The 16,881-nt window shown below is 42.6% G+C and overlaps 1 protein-coding gene across 1 annotated transcript in view; it reads left to right on the plus strand.

The window, feature by feature from the left end:
* The window catches only part of LOC138537061 (IgGFc-binding protein-like), a 198,609-nt gene that overhangs the window by 116,571 nt on the left and 65,157 nt on the right, over positions 1–16,881 (plus strand). The window contains exons 25-29 of the mRNA XM_069641427.1: positions 1,883–2,439; positions 5,065–5,626; positions 12,937–13,136; positions 15,570–15,962; positions 16,482–16,768. Of these exons, the coding sequence (XP_069497528.1) occupies positions 1,883–2,439; positions 5,065–5,626; positions 12,937–13,136; positions 15,570–15,962; positions 16,482–16,768 (1,999 nt within the window). The remainder of the gene's footprint in view (positions 1–1,882; positions 2,440–5,064; positions 5,627–12,936; positions 13,137–15,569; positions 15,963–16,481; positions 16,769–16,881) is intronic.

Consider the following 16,881-nt stretch of genomic DNA (forward strand, 5'->3'; position numbering starts at 1 on the left):
AAATGGCTCCAGAAATTCTGAATGTGTTAGGGTGATCATTTAGAAGATTAGTGTTCCAGGTGTGGGTTGCATACCTATTTGTATAACCTTTTCCGGCCCAAGCCATGGTATGGGTGTGAGTTGTTCTCTGTAACTCACACTTGCCTGGTTGTGATTGAGTTTTTCCTGGATCCCCCAGACAAATCTCTAGTGTGCTGGCATGGGTAGAGTACTCCTAAAACATTCTAATTAACTTTTAAACTTGAAAAGTGCCTTATTCAGGAAATGTGGGCAACATATACGCTTTGCAAAAGGCTGACCTAAGGAAAAAATAATATGTACTGCTCCCAAGGCAGTCACTTACCTGGAACAACAGGCCTTCGTGCCTGGCAAGAAAGGACTGCTTAAGGTATAGGTGTTTTACTAAGCAAGGTACATGCTTCCTGTTTTTAATGTACTGTATTTCTCACTTTTCTTCTTATAGTGTTCCCTGTTTCATTGATGTCAACGATTTATACTGTGCTTCAGTGCAAAGTGTGGCATATCCCGCCTCGATATCACCAACTGTGAACACATATGTGAAGATAGTGGGTTTTATTAATAACTGCTTGACGTCTACTTTACTGGCTTATATATTTAAGGCCTGAGTATCACATGTGTGTACTTAGTGTTGCTGGTATCATGTGATTATTCTAGGTTAACTGTACTACCACACCACCCACATAGCTCCTGAAGTCTGCCTTACTGGGCTGGTTCTAAATATCCATGTTAGCACCTCAGAACAAGATTGAAAGAGTTTACCAAATGTGGGTGCACCCAGTCCAGACTCTTACCTATTGCATCCAGTGGTTCCTGGATCCACTGAGTTGCGATAAATAGATTGCACAATTGAAATTACAGACACCCCCCCCCCCCCACGCATATGTCTACACAAGCACACACACACCATAGACACATTTACACTCTGATTGAATGAGGTTACAACACATGTTTATGACTGTCATGAGACCAGCTCCAGAGTGCTGTCTTTGCAAATCCTCTTCATCAGCGATTTATTATGATTCTCAGAAAAGTCACAGTAGACTAAGGTCATTCAATTAATTCCATAGACAATGCACCCCCCTCCCCCTTGCATAGGGGTGTACCTTTTCAGGACCCTTCAGTCGGTGAAGATATTACATTTACGGTGTAGAATACGCCCAACACAGAAACATTGAGAGTTCTTCACCCATGGTACCTCTTTTTTAGTTTTAAGAAAAACGACCTTCCAAATTAGGATTATGTATTGGAATAGGGAGAGTTGAAAACGTCTAAGTGATATTTAAATAAAAACAATGTTTCCGCGACATTACCAAAACAAGCCAGACAACTGTCCTTTGATAATTGATGACGATTTCTCCTAATAATCACAACACCCTTCATTATAATATCTCCTACCTTCTACCATGACATATCATCCCAAAGTGTTATCTAAAATCCAAGCAACCACCATATTTGCCCACCACAACCAACTCCCTGGGTTATGTCTTCCACCTAGCAATGGCTTTATGATAAGTGTGGGAGCTGCACGGATATTATTCTCCCAAAAGTGAAAGGAAGGAATTCCCCTCATGCTTGTGCAAATGTGTCTATGGCAACCAAACCATGTGGGACACTACATTTTTAGGTGGAGGGATACTTTACTTGTTCACAAAATATGACAATGTTGGGGTTTTGTGAATGCCAAGGAGTTGTTCATTTTAAATGAATGGTGATAAATGCATGCTTATTGAGTTTGGAATTTAAACTGAGAAAAATATCTACCATCTGTGATATTCTTAAAAAATGTGATCAAAAGCAGCACTGTACGATTACCGTTGCTAATATTCACATATTTTAAAAACGTGCCATTTCCTCTATTTAGAAATTACCTGTTCCAGTAACCAGGAGTATGAGCTCTGTGGCACCTCATGCCCAGGAACGTGTTCCAAGATCCCTGCTACCTGTCAGACACCGTGCATGGAGGGATGCCAATGCAAGAGTGGGTTTATCCTCAGCGGAACTGACTGTGTGACACAGAGTCAATGTGGGTGCACAGCGAATGGAACATACTACCGGTCTGGAGACACCTTCTGGAAAAGGGACAATTGCCACACATTATGCCGTTGCGATGGAATATCGGGGGCAGTTCAGTGTTCAAGCTCCTCCTGTTCTTCCAGTGAGACCTGCACCTCTGTAAACGGTGTCTATGGCTGCCATGTTCTGCCTGATGGCATCTGCCGAGGCTCAGGTGACCCACATTACGCCAGCTTTGATGGAAGAAGGTTTGATTTCCAGGGCACTTGCAAATACATCTTGTCCGAATTCAGCGGTGTGGACGAAGCTCTGCCATCCTTCAGAATTGAGGTGAAAAATGAAAACCTGCAAAGCTTACGTGTGGCAGTCACAGCAGAGGTTTTTGTTTCTGTATATCAGACCCAGGTACATCTCCAGAGAGGAAGGCGTGGACAAGTTCAGGTAAATACACAGTTTTCTGTTAGAAACAATGTTCATATTTACAATCCAGTTTGTAATCATCGAATGTGATCACTCTTTCAGAAATATTTCTTCTGGCGTCCTCAGTTTAGTATCACCTGTCTTCCATCATATTCCTCTTCCAAAAGCACTGCTGCTTCCCCATCACTAAAGGTTTTGAGTTCTGATCCTTCCCCATGACCTCCATATCCATCATTAAAAATACAATAAATAAACAAGTCTGGCTCATCATCTAATCTTCGAAATACCATTGAGAGGTGCTAATCATATCCCTTGCCTGATTAATCAAGAAGGAACGAAAACGAAAATATCTGGTCTTCACTTATGTCAGCAAATACAAAGGCAAGTGTTGATGAGTGGGTACACACAGGAAACTACACATGTTAACCACATGTTTGGCAGTTGTTCGATTTGGCAGTCTATTAGTTCTGCAAATGCCACCAATACGCAAAATATGAGGGGACTTTGAACACAAACAACCTAACAAAATATACATTTGATTAATGCACATTTGTTTAACAATGCGTGTTCTAGATTTTTTATTTTGTTGCTGCCAAATATTCTCGAACATTCACTACAACCAAGACTTGACTTAATACACTTTCCACCCCTTTTTATCAATCGATCTTCATTCAACCTTTACTCAGAAAAATTGCATTAAAGTTCCAAGAAACTATCAGAATCTCTGTTATAATGTCTTGGACAGCCAACACTGTTGTACTTTTATCTGAACTGCCCCCCCCTCCCCACCCCCGTCCTTATCCTATCGGAAACGTCTGGCTACAGAAGTTGAATCACATTTATTTATGATTGTATTGTTCATTTTGTGTGTTTATATGGTGGAGAATAGCAGACAAGACGTGATGGATGGAATCCGTATTACTGTCTGCCCAAGAGGAGACATATGTATAGGAAGGTCCAGAGTTCCATAGCAACATTAAACTTCATTACCTTGCAGAGAAAGAGAAAATGGGGAGCAAGCACTAAGCTAAACTGTGTTGCACTTTTGGACTTGAGAGAATGTGTCATTAATCTAGGTTTGGCCAGAACAGTTTCATTAAACCTTGGAAAATACCCGTTGATGCTTTTCTATTTTAAAATATGAGGGGACCAGCCGTCTGAAGTAGACACGTGGGTTGGTTTTGAGCATCATTTTTTAGCGTTGTGAAATACCGTGAGCTGAAATAAAAATAAATAAATAAAACGTATGGAAGTAGGCGGGGAGGGGGGTTAATTCCGAAATGGAGAACTTTCTAGACTAAACTCTGATGTCGTGTAATGTTGTGAGAATTTACCTCACAAAAGTAAACCACAATTCCCTTTGTAACTTCATATTGTCCAGGAGTATTGGCAAGTGTGATAAGTAAAATACTGCACATGGAAAGCACTCCATCTTAATATAATCCAAATACACTAATTATGTTAATAGCAAAGCTATGCAATGCAGTACTTGAAGAGGTTCCAATAGTTATTATTAGGGTTACACTACACGCTTAAATATGTTAAAAAGAATTAAGAAGGTAACTGCTGCAAACAATAGACACGCTGATATAGTCGATGAGACGCGATATGCATGAGTAGAGCTATGATAAATGCATTAGCATATTTGCTACAATACATTAATTGAATAGTCAACCTTTCTGGCTCAAAGAATGGCTTTAACATCCTGCTGTGTTTTTCAGATGTCCATAATGTGTATCCAGGGGCAGCATTAATACATAAAGGTGCGATAATTTACGTTGATAGCATTTCAATATTGTCAAATGAAACAGTTACCTGCTAATTCATAGCTTTAACCGACCCATGTATCACTTAATATCTGTGAATTGCTCTGTGCTGAAGGCCCTTAGCCTTGAAATCGAGGTAATTAAATGGCAACGGTGCGCCCTATACCTCCCACCAACATAACATGACATTTCATTTTCCATTTCCCTAAGTCTCAAAGAGAGACCTGGTGAAGTAAAAGTTTGTTTAGAAAATACCAGGTTCTCAAAGACTTTAACATCCCCAGTTTTAGCAATGAGCCCTCTTTCTCAAAATCATGACACATAGCTAGGGTTGAAGGCTTCGAAAGTGATAGGCATGAAAACATCTGCACTGCCCTTTCAAAGACATGTAATTATGACCTTTCCTGAGAGCATGGTGCTGTGCTGACTTTAAATGAGTGTTAAAGGGGCCATTCAAAAAGATGGTCCCATGCTGACAAACCTCTGTGAAACCTTGGAGAAATTAGGTAACAAGAATTAGAAAGGATTAACATAAAAGTGTCCTTTGGCTACCTTCTATTTCCGGATCCTTGAAGCAATATGTATGCACTGTTTTACTTTACTTGACTATATGCAGCTGTGTATTCAATGCATTAATGAAATCTGTGACCGCCTTCCGGGCCTACATGGCCTCATGTAACCTGTTCCCCACAGCGCCCTGATGCCTGAGGGCTTGCGCGCGCTGTACAAATGCAACTAAATACATAAATAGATGCTGGGTTGGTTCATCGGTTGAGTATTTACACATTCACTTACATTATGTTAGCCTATTAGAAACAAATGCTTCTATCTTTCTCTTGATTAGATTAATGGCATTAGTCAGACGCTGCCTGTGAATCTCGGCAATGGAAAAATTGTAATCTACAAGAGTGGAGCCTATACAGTGTTGAAAATGGACTTTGGCTTAACGGTGAACTATGACATGGTATATAGTGTATTTATCACCTTACCAGCCCGATACCGAGGACGGACTGGTGGCCTGTGTGGCAACTTCAATGGCAAGACCTCAGATGACTTCACCACCCCGAGTGGCTCTCTTGTGAACAATGCCTTTACCTTTGGTACAAGCTGGATGTCAACGGGCAGCACCGGTTGTGACCACGGCTGCTCAGACAACTGCCCCATCTGTAGTGCAGAAAAACTCATGCCATCTAAATCCGCCTGCTGGATCATCCAGAACCCCAGAGGGCCCTTCTCCTCCTGCCACGCGAAGGTGGACCCAGCACACTACTTCTCTGACTGTGTCTACGACCACTGCCTCACTGAGGGGAACAACACAGTGCTGTGCCAGGCCATTCAGACCTACGCAGCCACCTGCCAGGCAGCCAATGTGACCATCGCCAGCTGGAGGACCAACAGCTTCTGTGGTAAGAGTAACTTTTCATGAAGAGAACTTAATTACACATCCATGAATTTAGACTGCACTGTTCATGCAATCATATTATTTGTGTTAATGATATCTGTGGACACATGAAAGCAGATAAGGGCTCAATTATAAAAACGGGGTATTGAAGTATTTTGAATGTTTTGTGAAATAATTGAAAGTGCCAGAATACATACATTTGTAAAATTGCAAATATCTCTGCTTTTGCTTCAAGTTCTGAAAGAGCAATGTTGTTTGCAGTCAGCAAAAAATCATTGGGCACATTAATGTGAATGAAGTTGTTATTACATCTTCTGTAAGGAGATGGTAAGGAGCTGGGCAACCGTACTGCAGCCTCATCCTCTATTGCGCCCACCGAGTCCCTCTGTGGGGCCCTTGAAGCACATTTCACAGCCAAAACACAGGACATCCTGTCCTCTCTCTCCTCCACACCCAGGCTTCCCCCTTTGGCCACCCCCATAATGCCCCCTCTTCTCTCCACCCTCTCCCCAGTCACACCTAAGGAGGTTTCTAGACAAGTCCAGTCTATGTAAGCCTCTTACAAACAGGTTGACCTTTGCCCCTCCAAACTCTCGCACTAGGGTGTCTACGACATTGACCGACTTGTTCAGGGCTGCCCACATGCCCACCGGTATCCATAGTAAAGATCGAAAATAAAATTCAGAATGGTAGATTTTTTAGAATTTTGGCTGTACATACTGCCGATAATGTACCATTCAGTGAGATTACAGTGAACAAGATGCTCAGGGTTTGTGGGGGTGCCCCCCGCACCCATGTTCACTGTAATCACATCAGGGGTTGCAGGGTTGTCCCCCACGACCTACATAATAAAGTTAAGAATAGAAAAAGGGGACTCTGCAGCACTGGTTCCCATGCACAAAACTGAAGGGAACTAGCATTGCTGAGGGATGGCGCAGGTGGCGGCACACACTGAAGGTAAGTAAGGGGGTGGGGGAACGGGTTGTCGGAAATGTCTGTGGCAGATAAAACCAAAAGTTAATTTTGTTCAAATAACTTTCGGTCTTTTCTCCTTCAGACATTTTGTTTTCAAACAATTCATGGTCAACCCTACACACCAGCTGCCACACATTTGCCTTATTTGACAGCAAGTTCTGATCTCCATTGTACTTAATGACTTTTTTGTCTTACCATCACTGCCCTTGCCACCCCACTCCTGCAGGCCATGTTGAACTTAGAAACCTGGATGTAGATGATTCTCTTTGAACTGCTGGACTCTAGATTTCCGACTTTAGCTGATGAAGATATCATTTTTTCCTCTGGGTGCTCTTGATGATTGGACTTCTGATCACTGCCTCTCTGTAATTGCACTTCCGCTCTCTGTTAAATGTTCCATAGAAAATACTGTCCGTTACTGTCGGCTATATGAGCCCAAGGCGAGGGTCGGAGCAGCATCTCTCATATTCCATACCTGCCAGCTCACCAGCATTTGGTAAGAGTCACCTGTCGGGGGCTCAATTAACATTTACGACCAACCCAAATGTGTCCATACATTTCAATGCGCTCTCACCTACCATGACAACAATATGGGATTTTTCCCATCCTGGCGACCCAAAAGGTGCAACGGCATGCCATGCTCACTGCCACACGTAGGGGGTCAATGGGGGGAAATTGTAAGGGTAAGTGCAGCATCTGTCCCATAGTGTGCTAAATAGAGGGGGTGAATCTAAGGACCAAATCACCATCTTACAAATACTTTGTGCTGCACTGATGGACCAATGTGAGGACAACAGTAGAGTCTACCCATACAGTACTGTACTGAAAGGGAATGAGGAGATCCATGTGGCATTAATTGTGTACTATGCTTTGTACTGAGAAAATGAGAGTGGGTGTGCTAAACTGAGGGGCCAATTATATAAGCGTGTGAGTTGATACATAATGTGTGATCCACAGGGGTGTTGCTAGCTCTGGAAATGATCGGGGACTAGGCTAATGTGGGGACTGTCGGGACTCGGGGCTAGCTAGTCTTTTGGATGTAGCCCCTGAGATTCTATCCGGGGCTACAACCAAAAGAATTGGGGCTATAGCCCCCTTAACCCCCCCTAGCTATGGTGAACAAAATATACAGCATCGTTCAGGCATGGATGGCAACCCATGGCCTATGCCTGAACGATGATAAAACTGAGCTTCTTATCCTAGGCACCGCACCCCTCATCAATAAACTAAGCACAAATTACTCTTCCTTTATCATAGATGGGAACTGCATACAAGTTGCAAAAGAAGTTAAAACATTAGGGATCTACCTTGATTCTACCTTATCATTCTCCAAACAGGTAAACTCCCTAGCTTCCTCAACAGCCTACACTTGTAAGCTCATTAGAGCAGGGAAACAATTCCTCTCCCAGCACAGTTGTCTAACACTAGCCAGAGCCCTTATCATCTCTAAACTAGATTATTGTAACGCACTATACATAGGAGCCACTAAATCCATCATCAACAAAATCCAGATACAGCAAAATAAGGCCCTCCGAGCGGCATTGAACATCCCCAGGAGAGAACACATTACAGCAATAAGAAGGAAACACAAATGGCTCTCCACCCATGAGAAAATCAGACTCAAAACTGCATCTCTCACACACAAATCTCTACATAACAAAGCCCCTCAATACCTAAAGGACAGATTCACCAGATCACACCCCACAAGACAAACCAGACTTGCCTACACCAATCGCCTACAAGTACCACGCTTTAAACTGACCACCATAGGCGGAGCTAGCTTCCCAGTCAAAGCTGCTCAATTGTGGAACGAATTACCCACTACCGCGAGGCTAGAACACTCTTTTTCCAAATTCAGGCAAATTGTAATTAACTGGCTAACGACAGTAACTGCTAATTGAACCTATGATAATGCTTACGCCTGTTTGCTACACAGCATCTGCACCATACGATTGTAAACTTGTATTGTAAACTTGCACCTGTAACTGGTAATTTCTGTAACTTGTAACTGTAACCTGTAACTTATGCTCTAAGCTGTACATATTCTTACTTTCTGCGCCCTTATACCCCAGGGTCCGGTGCGCATAATAAATACTAAACAAACAAACAAACAAACAATGAGAGAGTTAGTGCAGCATCTACCAGTTACTTTGTGGTGGACGGGTGGGGAGGGGGGCAAAATGAAAGCAGTCATGTCACTTAATGTATGAGGATGAATGAGGACCTATGCACCTCTGTACTAATTTGTTCAGGATATTGTGCACCTCTGTTATTATGTATTGTCAATAATTCTTCTACAGCACTAAAACCATAAGGCATAAAAGTGCTGATTAGCCAATCAAATAAAGAATACTTCCACAACAAGAGACATTGGGTTCAAGGTGATAGATGTAAGTGAAATGAAAATGTTTTAGTTGTTTAGAAGTGTATTTCAGACTTTGCCCGTTGCGCTAAGAAAGATCTACCACCTGCAGATATCAAAGTAAATCTGGGTGTATCAGCAGTGGTAAAAAAGGTAGGTATGTTTTATGAATCATAGAGGTTAAATGTGTGGTGCCACATGGTGCAGAAATGTGTAGACCATGGTGGCCACATTAAATAGTATTCTGGCTTCAGCCGGAGGCAGTGAAGCCAGTAGAGAATGGGAGGTGTTCAATGACCATATGTCGTGTTAGTTCATATTTTTGCAACACAGTTTTAAAGGCACTGACGTCATTGAATTATAAATGTAGAAGTACACAAGTAGATTGCATTTGAAAGATGATGCTTGGTTACTATGATTGCCCAAGCAACGATACCAAGGTGTTCATCATTGAGATATGGCTTGACTCATTCAAATAATCTCATCTAATACCAACTACTACCACACACTGGGTTTATCTGTGGCATCATATGTAGATGGGGCCAAAGTCTATCCCCAGACACTTTACTTTAGGAGGGGGTTCAAATAGGCTTAGATTCAAGTAGTAGGGAGGAATATTCTGGCTTTGCAGCTTTGTCAGTGGTGCGGGACTCTATCAAGGTGAGCTTTGTTTTGCTACTATTTAAACTCTTCTAAATCTACAGCATCCTATCTTGGATGAATCCGAAGATGGGCTCCACTCATTTGTTAATGTTCTGAAGATGCACAGTCAGATCAAAAATTAACTAGGAATCATCAGCATTTCATAACAGTGAATGTCCAAATTCAATGTGTCTAGAAGATTTTGAGGAATTTCCACTTGGCAAGGGTGTAGGAGCCCTGGATTATTTCATTTGTATTACATAATGCAATTATGAGAGTAATTCCATCTCTAAAAGGGAAATCTGCTGATCCGATTCCACTTTCATAAGCTACTATGCCAAAAGCCTACCTGTACTTGTGCCCTGCTGCATCAGTTTCTTCATTCGCAGCAGGTGCTCTAACAGTGGCATAGAGCAGGTTCAGAGGTCACAGGTGTCCTTTTAACAGCATCAGTGACAGCTAAGCTACTGCCGTGCAGCAGCTGTTCCAAAACCTGCATAACTCGGGGGATCTTGGCTTGGTGACACAGTAAACTGTAAATATAAGCCATAGATGAGTTTCGATATGGTGGCCAGCATCTCTCATAATTATGCCTACCACATCAAGTGATATTGCACATGTGTCAACCTGTTCTGCTGTGGAAGGGTTATGTGTGTTTATTCCGGACAAGCACCACCCTACCCACCAGCAGGACTGTAGCCTTGCAGAATTTCCTCTCTTTGTTCCTTTGTAAGGGCAGGTAATACCCTTTCCCCAGAGACAGCCAATCTACAGGAAGCCGGCCTTGGAACAGGAATCAAAGGGCACACTCATTCACCTAGAGCTAGAACCCACACACGGGTGCTGCATATCTAAGGGCCTTTGATTCTATTGAGAAGGGAAGTGGATGGGGATAGTGTAGGCAGAAGGAGTTCTGTGCAAGTTCTGGAAACTTCGGCCATCTTGTCTCTCTCTGTCTCTCTTTCGCTTTCCTGTCCCCTCCACATGCTGTACCAGAAAATACTTTGGGAGTGATGTCAGAAAGGCAACATCCACTCATTTTAAGAGCAGGGATTGGACCTCTAAAGCAGGCTAACTTTTGTCCAGTCACCTGTGGATTGTGTTCCTTTAAAAGAAGGGGTATCACACCACTTATTTGAATCATCCGCTGGACTCCAATCCTGAAAGAAGATTTCATTGGGCCCTACTGGGAGAGCATTCCTTGCCAGAATCCTCCATATGTGCAGTGAAGGCAGGTGTTCCAAAGCAGAGGTGATGTAAGTCCCTTAACCTTCCCAAGGGACTATTGGGGGTGACCTCTATTGCTGGACCAGGACTGCATATCTGAAAGCCACCCTGTTCCCTGGAACCTCACTGTGTTCCAGATAATGCAGATAAACCAAATAATTCTATGAGTCTTAACAAAAGATTGAAGCTGGGTTGTTGCGACTTTTTTCAAAATGTTTAGAAAAGATGAAATATTGGAATTAGGTCAAAAATGACATGGCATGTCCGATCCTGAGTTGTTTTCTTCACTACGGGTGTTATCCATGATTGTATGGTGACAGGCAGACTAAAGCCGTGATGCAAGGAGTCATTAGCAAATTAAGTTAAAATTGGAACTAGGTCCACAATACAATTCTTAACAATGCCAGAGAGGCAAGGAATCCCAGACATGAAGTAGGACCCATTTTTATTAACAATAGTTATCTCACCCTGAGTGAAATTGTGAAGTTCAGACACACAGATTTAGTACACTGCTTTGCCGAGGACTTCCCAGTTACTCTATCACACATTATAGACCAGTTTGAGCTTTCTGACCACATCCAGAGAGTGATAACGTGTGCACAAAACTGAATTTGGTTACAGTTCTTCTGCTGCTCACTGGCCAGCCGGGCCTGGGCTAGCTATTCTGTTTATGTGGGAGCCATAAACAGACAGGAAAGACATAGCCACATCATTCATATATTTCTGTGTGACCCCTACTCGGCCAATCCCAGCAAACCAAGGACATTTGTCACGGAGCTCCTCCCTCATTTGCATCAATGATAGATAGCTCTGTGTGGTTCCATTTAATAAGGTTGTCATAATAAATCCTGCGGTTAAACATGCTGAATTATTTTCCTTTTATTGTTAACATTTTTCACATATATGTGCCAGGGGAGACCACCCACAGCCCTCCCAACACACCCCATAACATAAATACCATTGTCCAACCCCCCACCCATATATTTGAAATAAGTGCATTTAAACAAAAATTTCATTTTTTATAGTGGGATAATATCTGCGACTTTATAACAGGCCCTCTTTGCGCGTATTCCCAGCTGAAGCACATTCCACTCTACCACCCAAGACAGGGTGCGCTCACAATGACTTCAAATTTGTGATGAAGACAGTTTATAAAATGAAAATGTATTATGGTGATATTGACAACACTAGATTCTAAATATTAGCGCAGACATATTGGAGATACCAAATCAATCCAATCCCTCGTGGACCCAAGCCTAATGCAAAGAAAGTTTCATGGGCATTATGGCACCACTTCGCGTGCCCGTGGTCATAAGACCCTGGGCGTCCACCTAGATGCCTTACTGTGCAGGACCACTGGCTGGAGCTATGCATTGCCTGTCGCCTGTTCGAAGCATTTCCAAAGTAGGCACACAGAGAGATCCATACTTACCAAATGCAAGTTTGTGGTAAAAAACAGTGGAGACAATTCGGCAACAACGACGTTTGATATTAGTCAGCTCGATCATTTTACGCATGAAGATATTTGAATTATTTCTGGAACAATTCAATATGTTGGCCGAAATATAAAAGTAAAAGAATGCGTAGGCATTTCAAATTAACTATTGCATGTCTTTAAGCCAGAGAATGCAAAACTTCAGAATGATGTCAAGATGTGCAGTCCTTCACTAAAAGAGTGCCTGTTTTAAATAAATAGTGTATTTTGTGTGTTAATCAGAGAATGTTTCGGTCTAGAACTATATGACCTCCTTAAGAACTTGTCTCGATGTCAATATTACACTATGGCAACTGTTCACCTATTTTCCTTCACTGTGCTTCCATTCAACAAACACACGCATTAGGACAATTGTAGTTTTGTTGAACTTCAATACAACAATCTGCAGCTGAGCACCTCGAAGCTATGACTTGTACTTGTAAAGCTCACGAATAGATCTGGACCCCCTTCTCCCATCGTTCCTGCTTACTCGCTATTGAATAAATGAAAAGTGTCTTAAAAACATTCTTGAGAAGTTCCAATTAATCATACATCACAACGCGAACAACCACATTCATTAAGATAGCACTTTCTGAAATGTCTTTTTCCTTTTCTCTGGTTTGTCTTCCTACAGGGATTCAGTGCCCAGAAAATAGCCACTATGAACTATGTGGACAGCAGTGCCTGGACTCGTGCAGCGCCACCTCTCTTCTCCCACACTGCGGTGCCACATGCTCGGAAGGTTGCGTCTGTGATGCCGGCTATATAAGAAGTGGGGATGCATGCGTGCAAGTTGAGCAGTGTGGCTGTCAGCATGATGGGCTGTACTATGAAGTGAGTGAACCAGTGTAGAGTTATTAAAGCACTAAAGATTTTAAAAAAACACAGGTTGCTGGGTTTCGATGCCATTAATTTACCAACAGAAACGATTTCTACAAATTAGTGGGCATCCATGATTTTCCGGTCAAAACATATTTGTTCAATTTAAAACAGTGGGCATCTCAATGAGATGAGGTTTGCTCTAATGGTCATCTTGGTAACACAGTATTCCAACTTCTTTAAAAAACAGGCTGAGCTCCAATGGATTAAGTTAAAAAGCAAAGCAATTTCCTGAAGCTGAAAACCTCTAGTCAATTTCTGTATATTACTGTATATTTGTCCTTTTGTGGGAATGCACACTCAGCACTATTTAGGCCATGCCCACCACATAGGCTACGCCCCTTGTTAGAGACCTAGATGAATAGGCCACTGAAAGCATTGGGCAGGATCTGTCTTGGCATACAATTGACAGGTGAACTGTTTTGAATTATGCAAGCCAACTTGTTTACCTCTGGGACAACATATGTCAAGATCTACCCTATTATACCTGGCAACATCTGTAGGAACTGTTGGATCCCTCTTGAGGTTTAGATTTTAGGAAGAGACAACAAGATGCTGAATTCACGAAATATCTGTAGGCAGACACATCACATCTAATAGTATCTATCTCAGAGCAGAACTACACATATTGCCTTGTTAGTCCCTTCTCACACTTCCTTTCCAAAATGTGCCCTCCACAACAGCCTGAATGGGCCAAAGAGGCTGACCCAAACACAGTCTGCTTTCTAAAGCTTGCATGCATTCCTAATGCATTTAATGAAGATACTCTGTATAATGAATTACATTGAGAGATAAGCCAGAGATGTGTGACCGTCTTGTCACATTACAAGGTCATGTGCTCATGCAAGGAGTTATTGGGCACAAAAGTCAAAATCAAATATGTGAACTCTGACACTGTATCAACGTTCATGCCATTAAGGTGACACTTCCTGTGACTTTAATATTACATACCCCACACACCATGTCCTTCTCCTTGTTATTGCTTATGTTTAGCTCCTGTTTCTTCAAGACATTGTGCAAGGCCTTCAGCAATTTCTACAAGATGGATGTGCTTTATGAGAGAAGGACCCGTCCTCAATACACGTTAGCAATGAATATGGGCTTACATCGTTTCAGGGAGGGAATGCATAAACTGCAGTCACATCTTTTGGGGGGTCAGCAAATAATCAATACTTATCGGGAGCCTGCAGACATCCATATTTAGCAGGCATGTTGTGTCTGCTGCCGCTCTTGCTGCCGCTCTTTGCACAGTTGCCTGTGTATTCCAGTAGAGCTATGTTACTTACTTGAATGGTTCCCTGGTAAATCTGTGAGCCCATTCTTTTTTGCTGCAGCAATTTTCTTGAATCAGTATTGAACTCAGCCAAACAATCGACATGATAGGTGGATAGACAGTGTCCCTTTGCCATTATCTACTTGGTATCCAAATGGGTTAGCGGGTTAGCCAAGAAGCCCACTGGGCAATCCCTGATTAACCCAAAATGGCAATCGCTGATTTGATGTATCTGTAAAGGCCAGATCGCTAGGGGGCAAGTAATATTTATTTTGTATTTATTTATTTATTTAAATTTGTAGAGCGCGCCAAACCCGGCGGTATCTGGCCGCTAGTTACAGTGCATAGGAAAAAATAGTTGCTGGTTACATTACGTAGATGGCAAAAAAGCTTCCTGGGTTTGTTCTAAATGGAAATAAGGCAGTATGATGATAGATGGGAGTATGGGCAGTTCTTGAAACTTGTCAGAGGTAGGCTGCCTCTCCAGTTCTACCTTCTTGTACTGTAGGTTTATCACAGAGGTACTGGATGGCTTACTGGCATTATCATGGAATGGCAGCGATTGCTACCCTGTCAGTCTGAGTTCTTTTACGCCGTGATTAATTTGCTTATTTTCTCAGTAGTACATGTCCAATTGGTTTGGGTGACATCTTTACTTTACATTACATCTTTACTAAATTGGTTTGAGGCGCATTAGGGACATAACCTGGGAAAATATATTTAGTCTACATCTCCATGGATGTACCCTTGATGCTTGTTGTGTTAAGTGTTTTTCTTAACACCCTGAGTTTTCAATCATGGTCTGGGTTCCTTTATTCTTTAAATAATTAGGCTTTTCTTGCTGAGCAAGATCACTCGTATACTCTTCCTAGTCAGACCACTGTCAGTACACATTGATATGTCGCGCAGCCTGGCAACGACCACTTACGGACTCGCTGTACTACTTGGAGCATGCTAATCTGTACACGTGCAATGCAATCCCTCTCGCCTGCTTGTCTAAAGCAAACCTCGACTTCAACATGCTAATTGTCTTACAGCGATCCAAACTCGTTTCCATGCTCACGTCCAAAGGTATTTCAGTTGCTTCTCCTTCTTTTTTCCTGCTCCTGGTTTAGGTTGGGGACCTAGTCTGGCTCTCCGGTTGCACGCAACGCTGCCGCTGTGATTTGCCCGGTTCCTTCCGCTGCCAGAGTTCCAGCTGTCCTCACGGTCAGCAGTGCGCCATCAAGAATGAGAAGCTTGGCTGCCAGACGGACTGGGCCCTCTGCATGGTGAGCGGCGACACCCACTACTACACGTATGACGGAGCTCTGGCTGACTTCCAAGGGACCTGCGCCTACGAGATCAGCCAGACATCCGGTGCCATCTCCGGATTTTCTTTCCGTGTCGTCGCCAACAACCAACACCGTGGTGGCTCTCAAGTGTCCTTTGTCTATCGGGTGGACATTTGGCTGGAAAGTACAGATGCCAGGGCCCATATCATTCTGGAGGAAGGAAAGCAAGTGCTGGTAAGGGCAACATAATAAACACTTGAATACATTATAGCTGCCTCTCCCCACTGACCCCCGTGTGTGCTTCATGGAAATTAGATCTTAACTGTCACTATTGTATGTTGTACAGAGGCTCACTTGGCTATTTTGTGTTGCATGATGTTTTTTATTTAACATGGTACGTAGCTATGTTCTTTATCAAAATGGACGCAGTTGTATAGCTTCTGCCTTTTAAGTGCAATTGTTCACATTGAATAGTTCTAATATGTAATATAATTGCGTCTTTAAACTGGTCTTTATAACAAAGTCATTCCAGGGAGTTGCTTATGCACGGGAAGCTCTGAAAAGTTGGATGAAGCAATTTACAATTAGGCCAGGTTCACATTTGTATTCCTCTCCCTGATATAGACGACATTTTAACTGCACCTTTCTTTTGTGTTTTGTAAAATGAAAGCACTAAAAAAAAAATATTTAATGTGAAAAATATGTTTGATATGGGCTGAAGTCATCAATTGTAAAACATTAATTCCCTTCTAGGTTAATGGAGCAGTGACTGGATTACCAGTTCAACTGGGCTCCATGGCAACTGTGTCCCGTCTTGCCACCATGATAAGTGTGGACACGGCATTCTCTGTGAGCATCCAGTACGATGGGCGCAGTACCTTGGTGGTCCGTGTTGGGCCCCAGTACCAGAAGCAACTGCAAGGGATGTGTGGAAACTATAACAGTGATTGGAGGGATGATAAAGTCATGCCAAGTGGAATCATAGCGCACAACGATGCAGAGTATGGAAACTCTTGGAAAGCCAACATTACTGTGGAAGGGTAAGGAGCAATGTGGGACATACTGTACAGTCAAGCAAATTACATGGATCATTATGAGGAAGAAGCCTGTAAGTGATTTCAATCCGGCACTTCACCTAGGTCAACACCTAGCG

The sequence above is a fragment of the Ambystoma mexicanum genome, chromosome 1p (genome assembly GCF_040938575.1).
Source record: "Ambystoma mexicanum isolate Mex_15411 chromosome 1p, UKY_AmexF1_1, whole genome shotgun sequence".
NCBI classification, from domain to species: Eukaryota; Metazoa; Chordata; class Amphibia; order Caudata; family Ambystomatidae; genus Ambystoma; species Ambystoma mexicanum.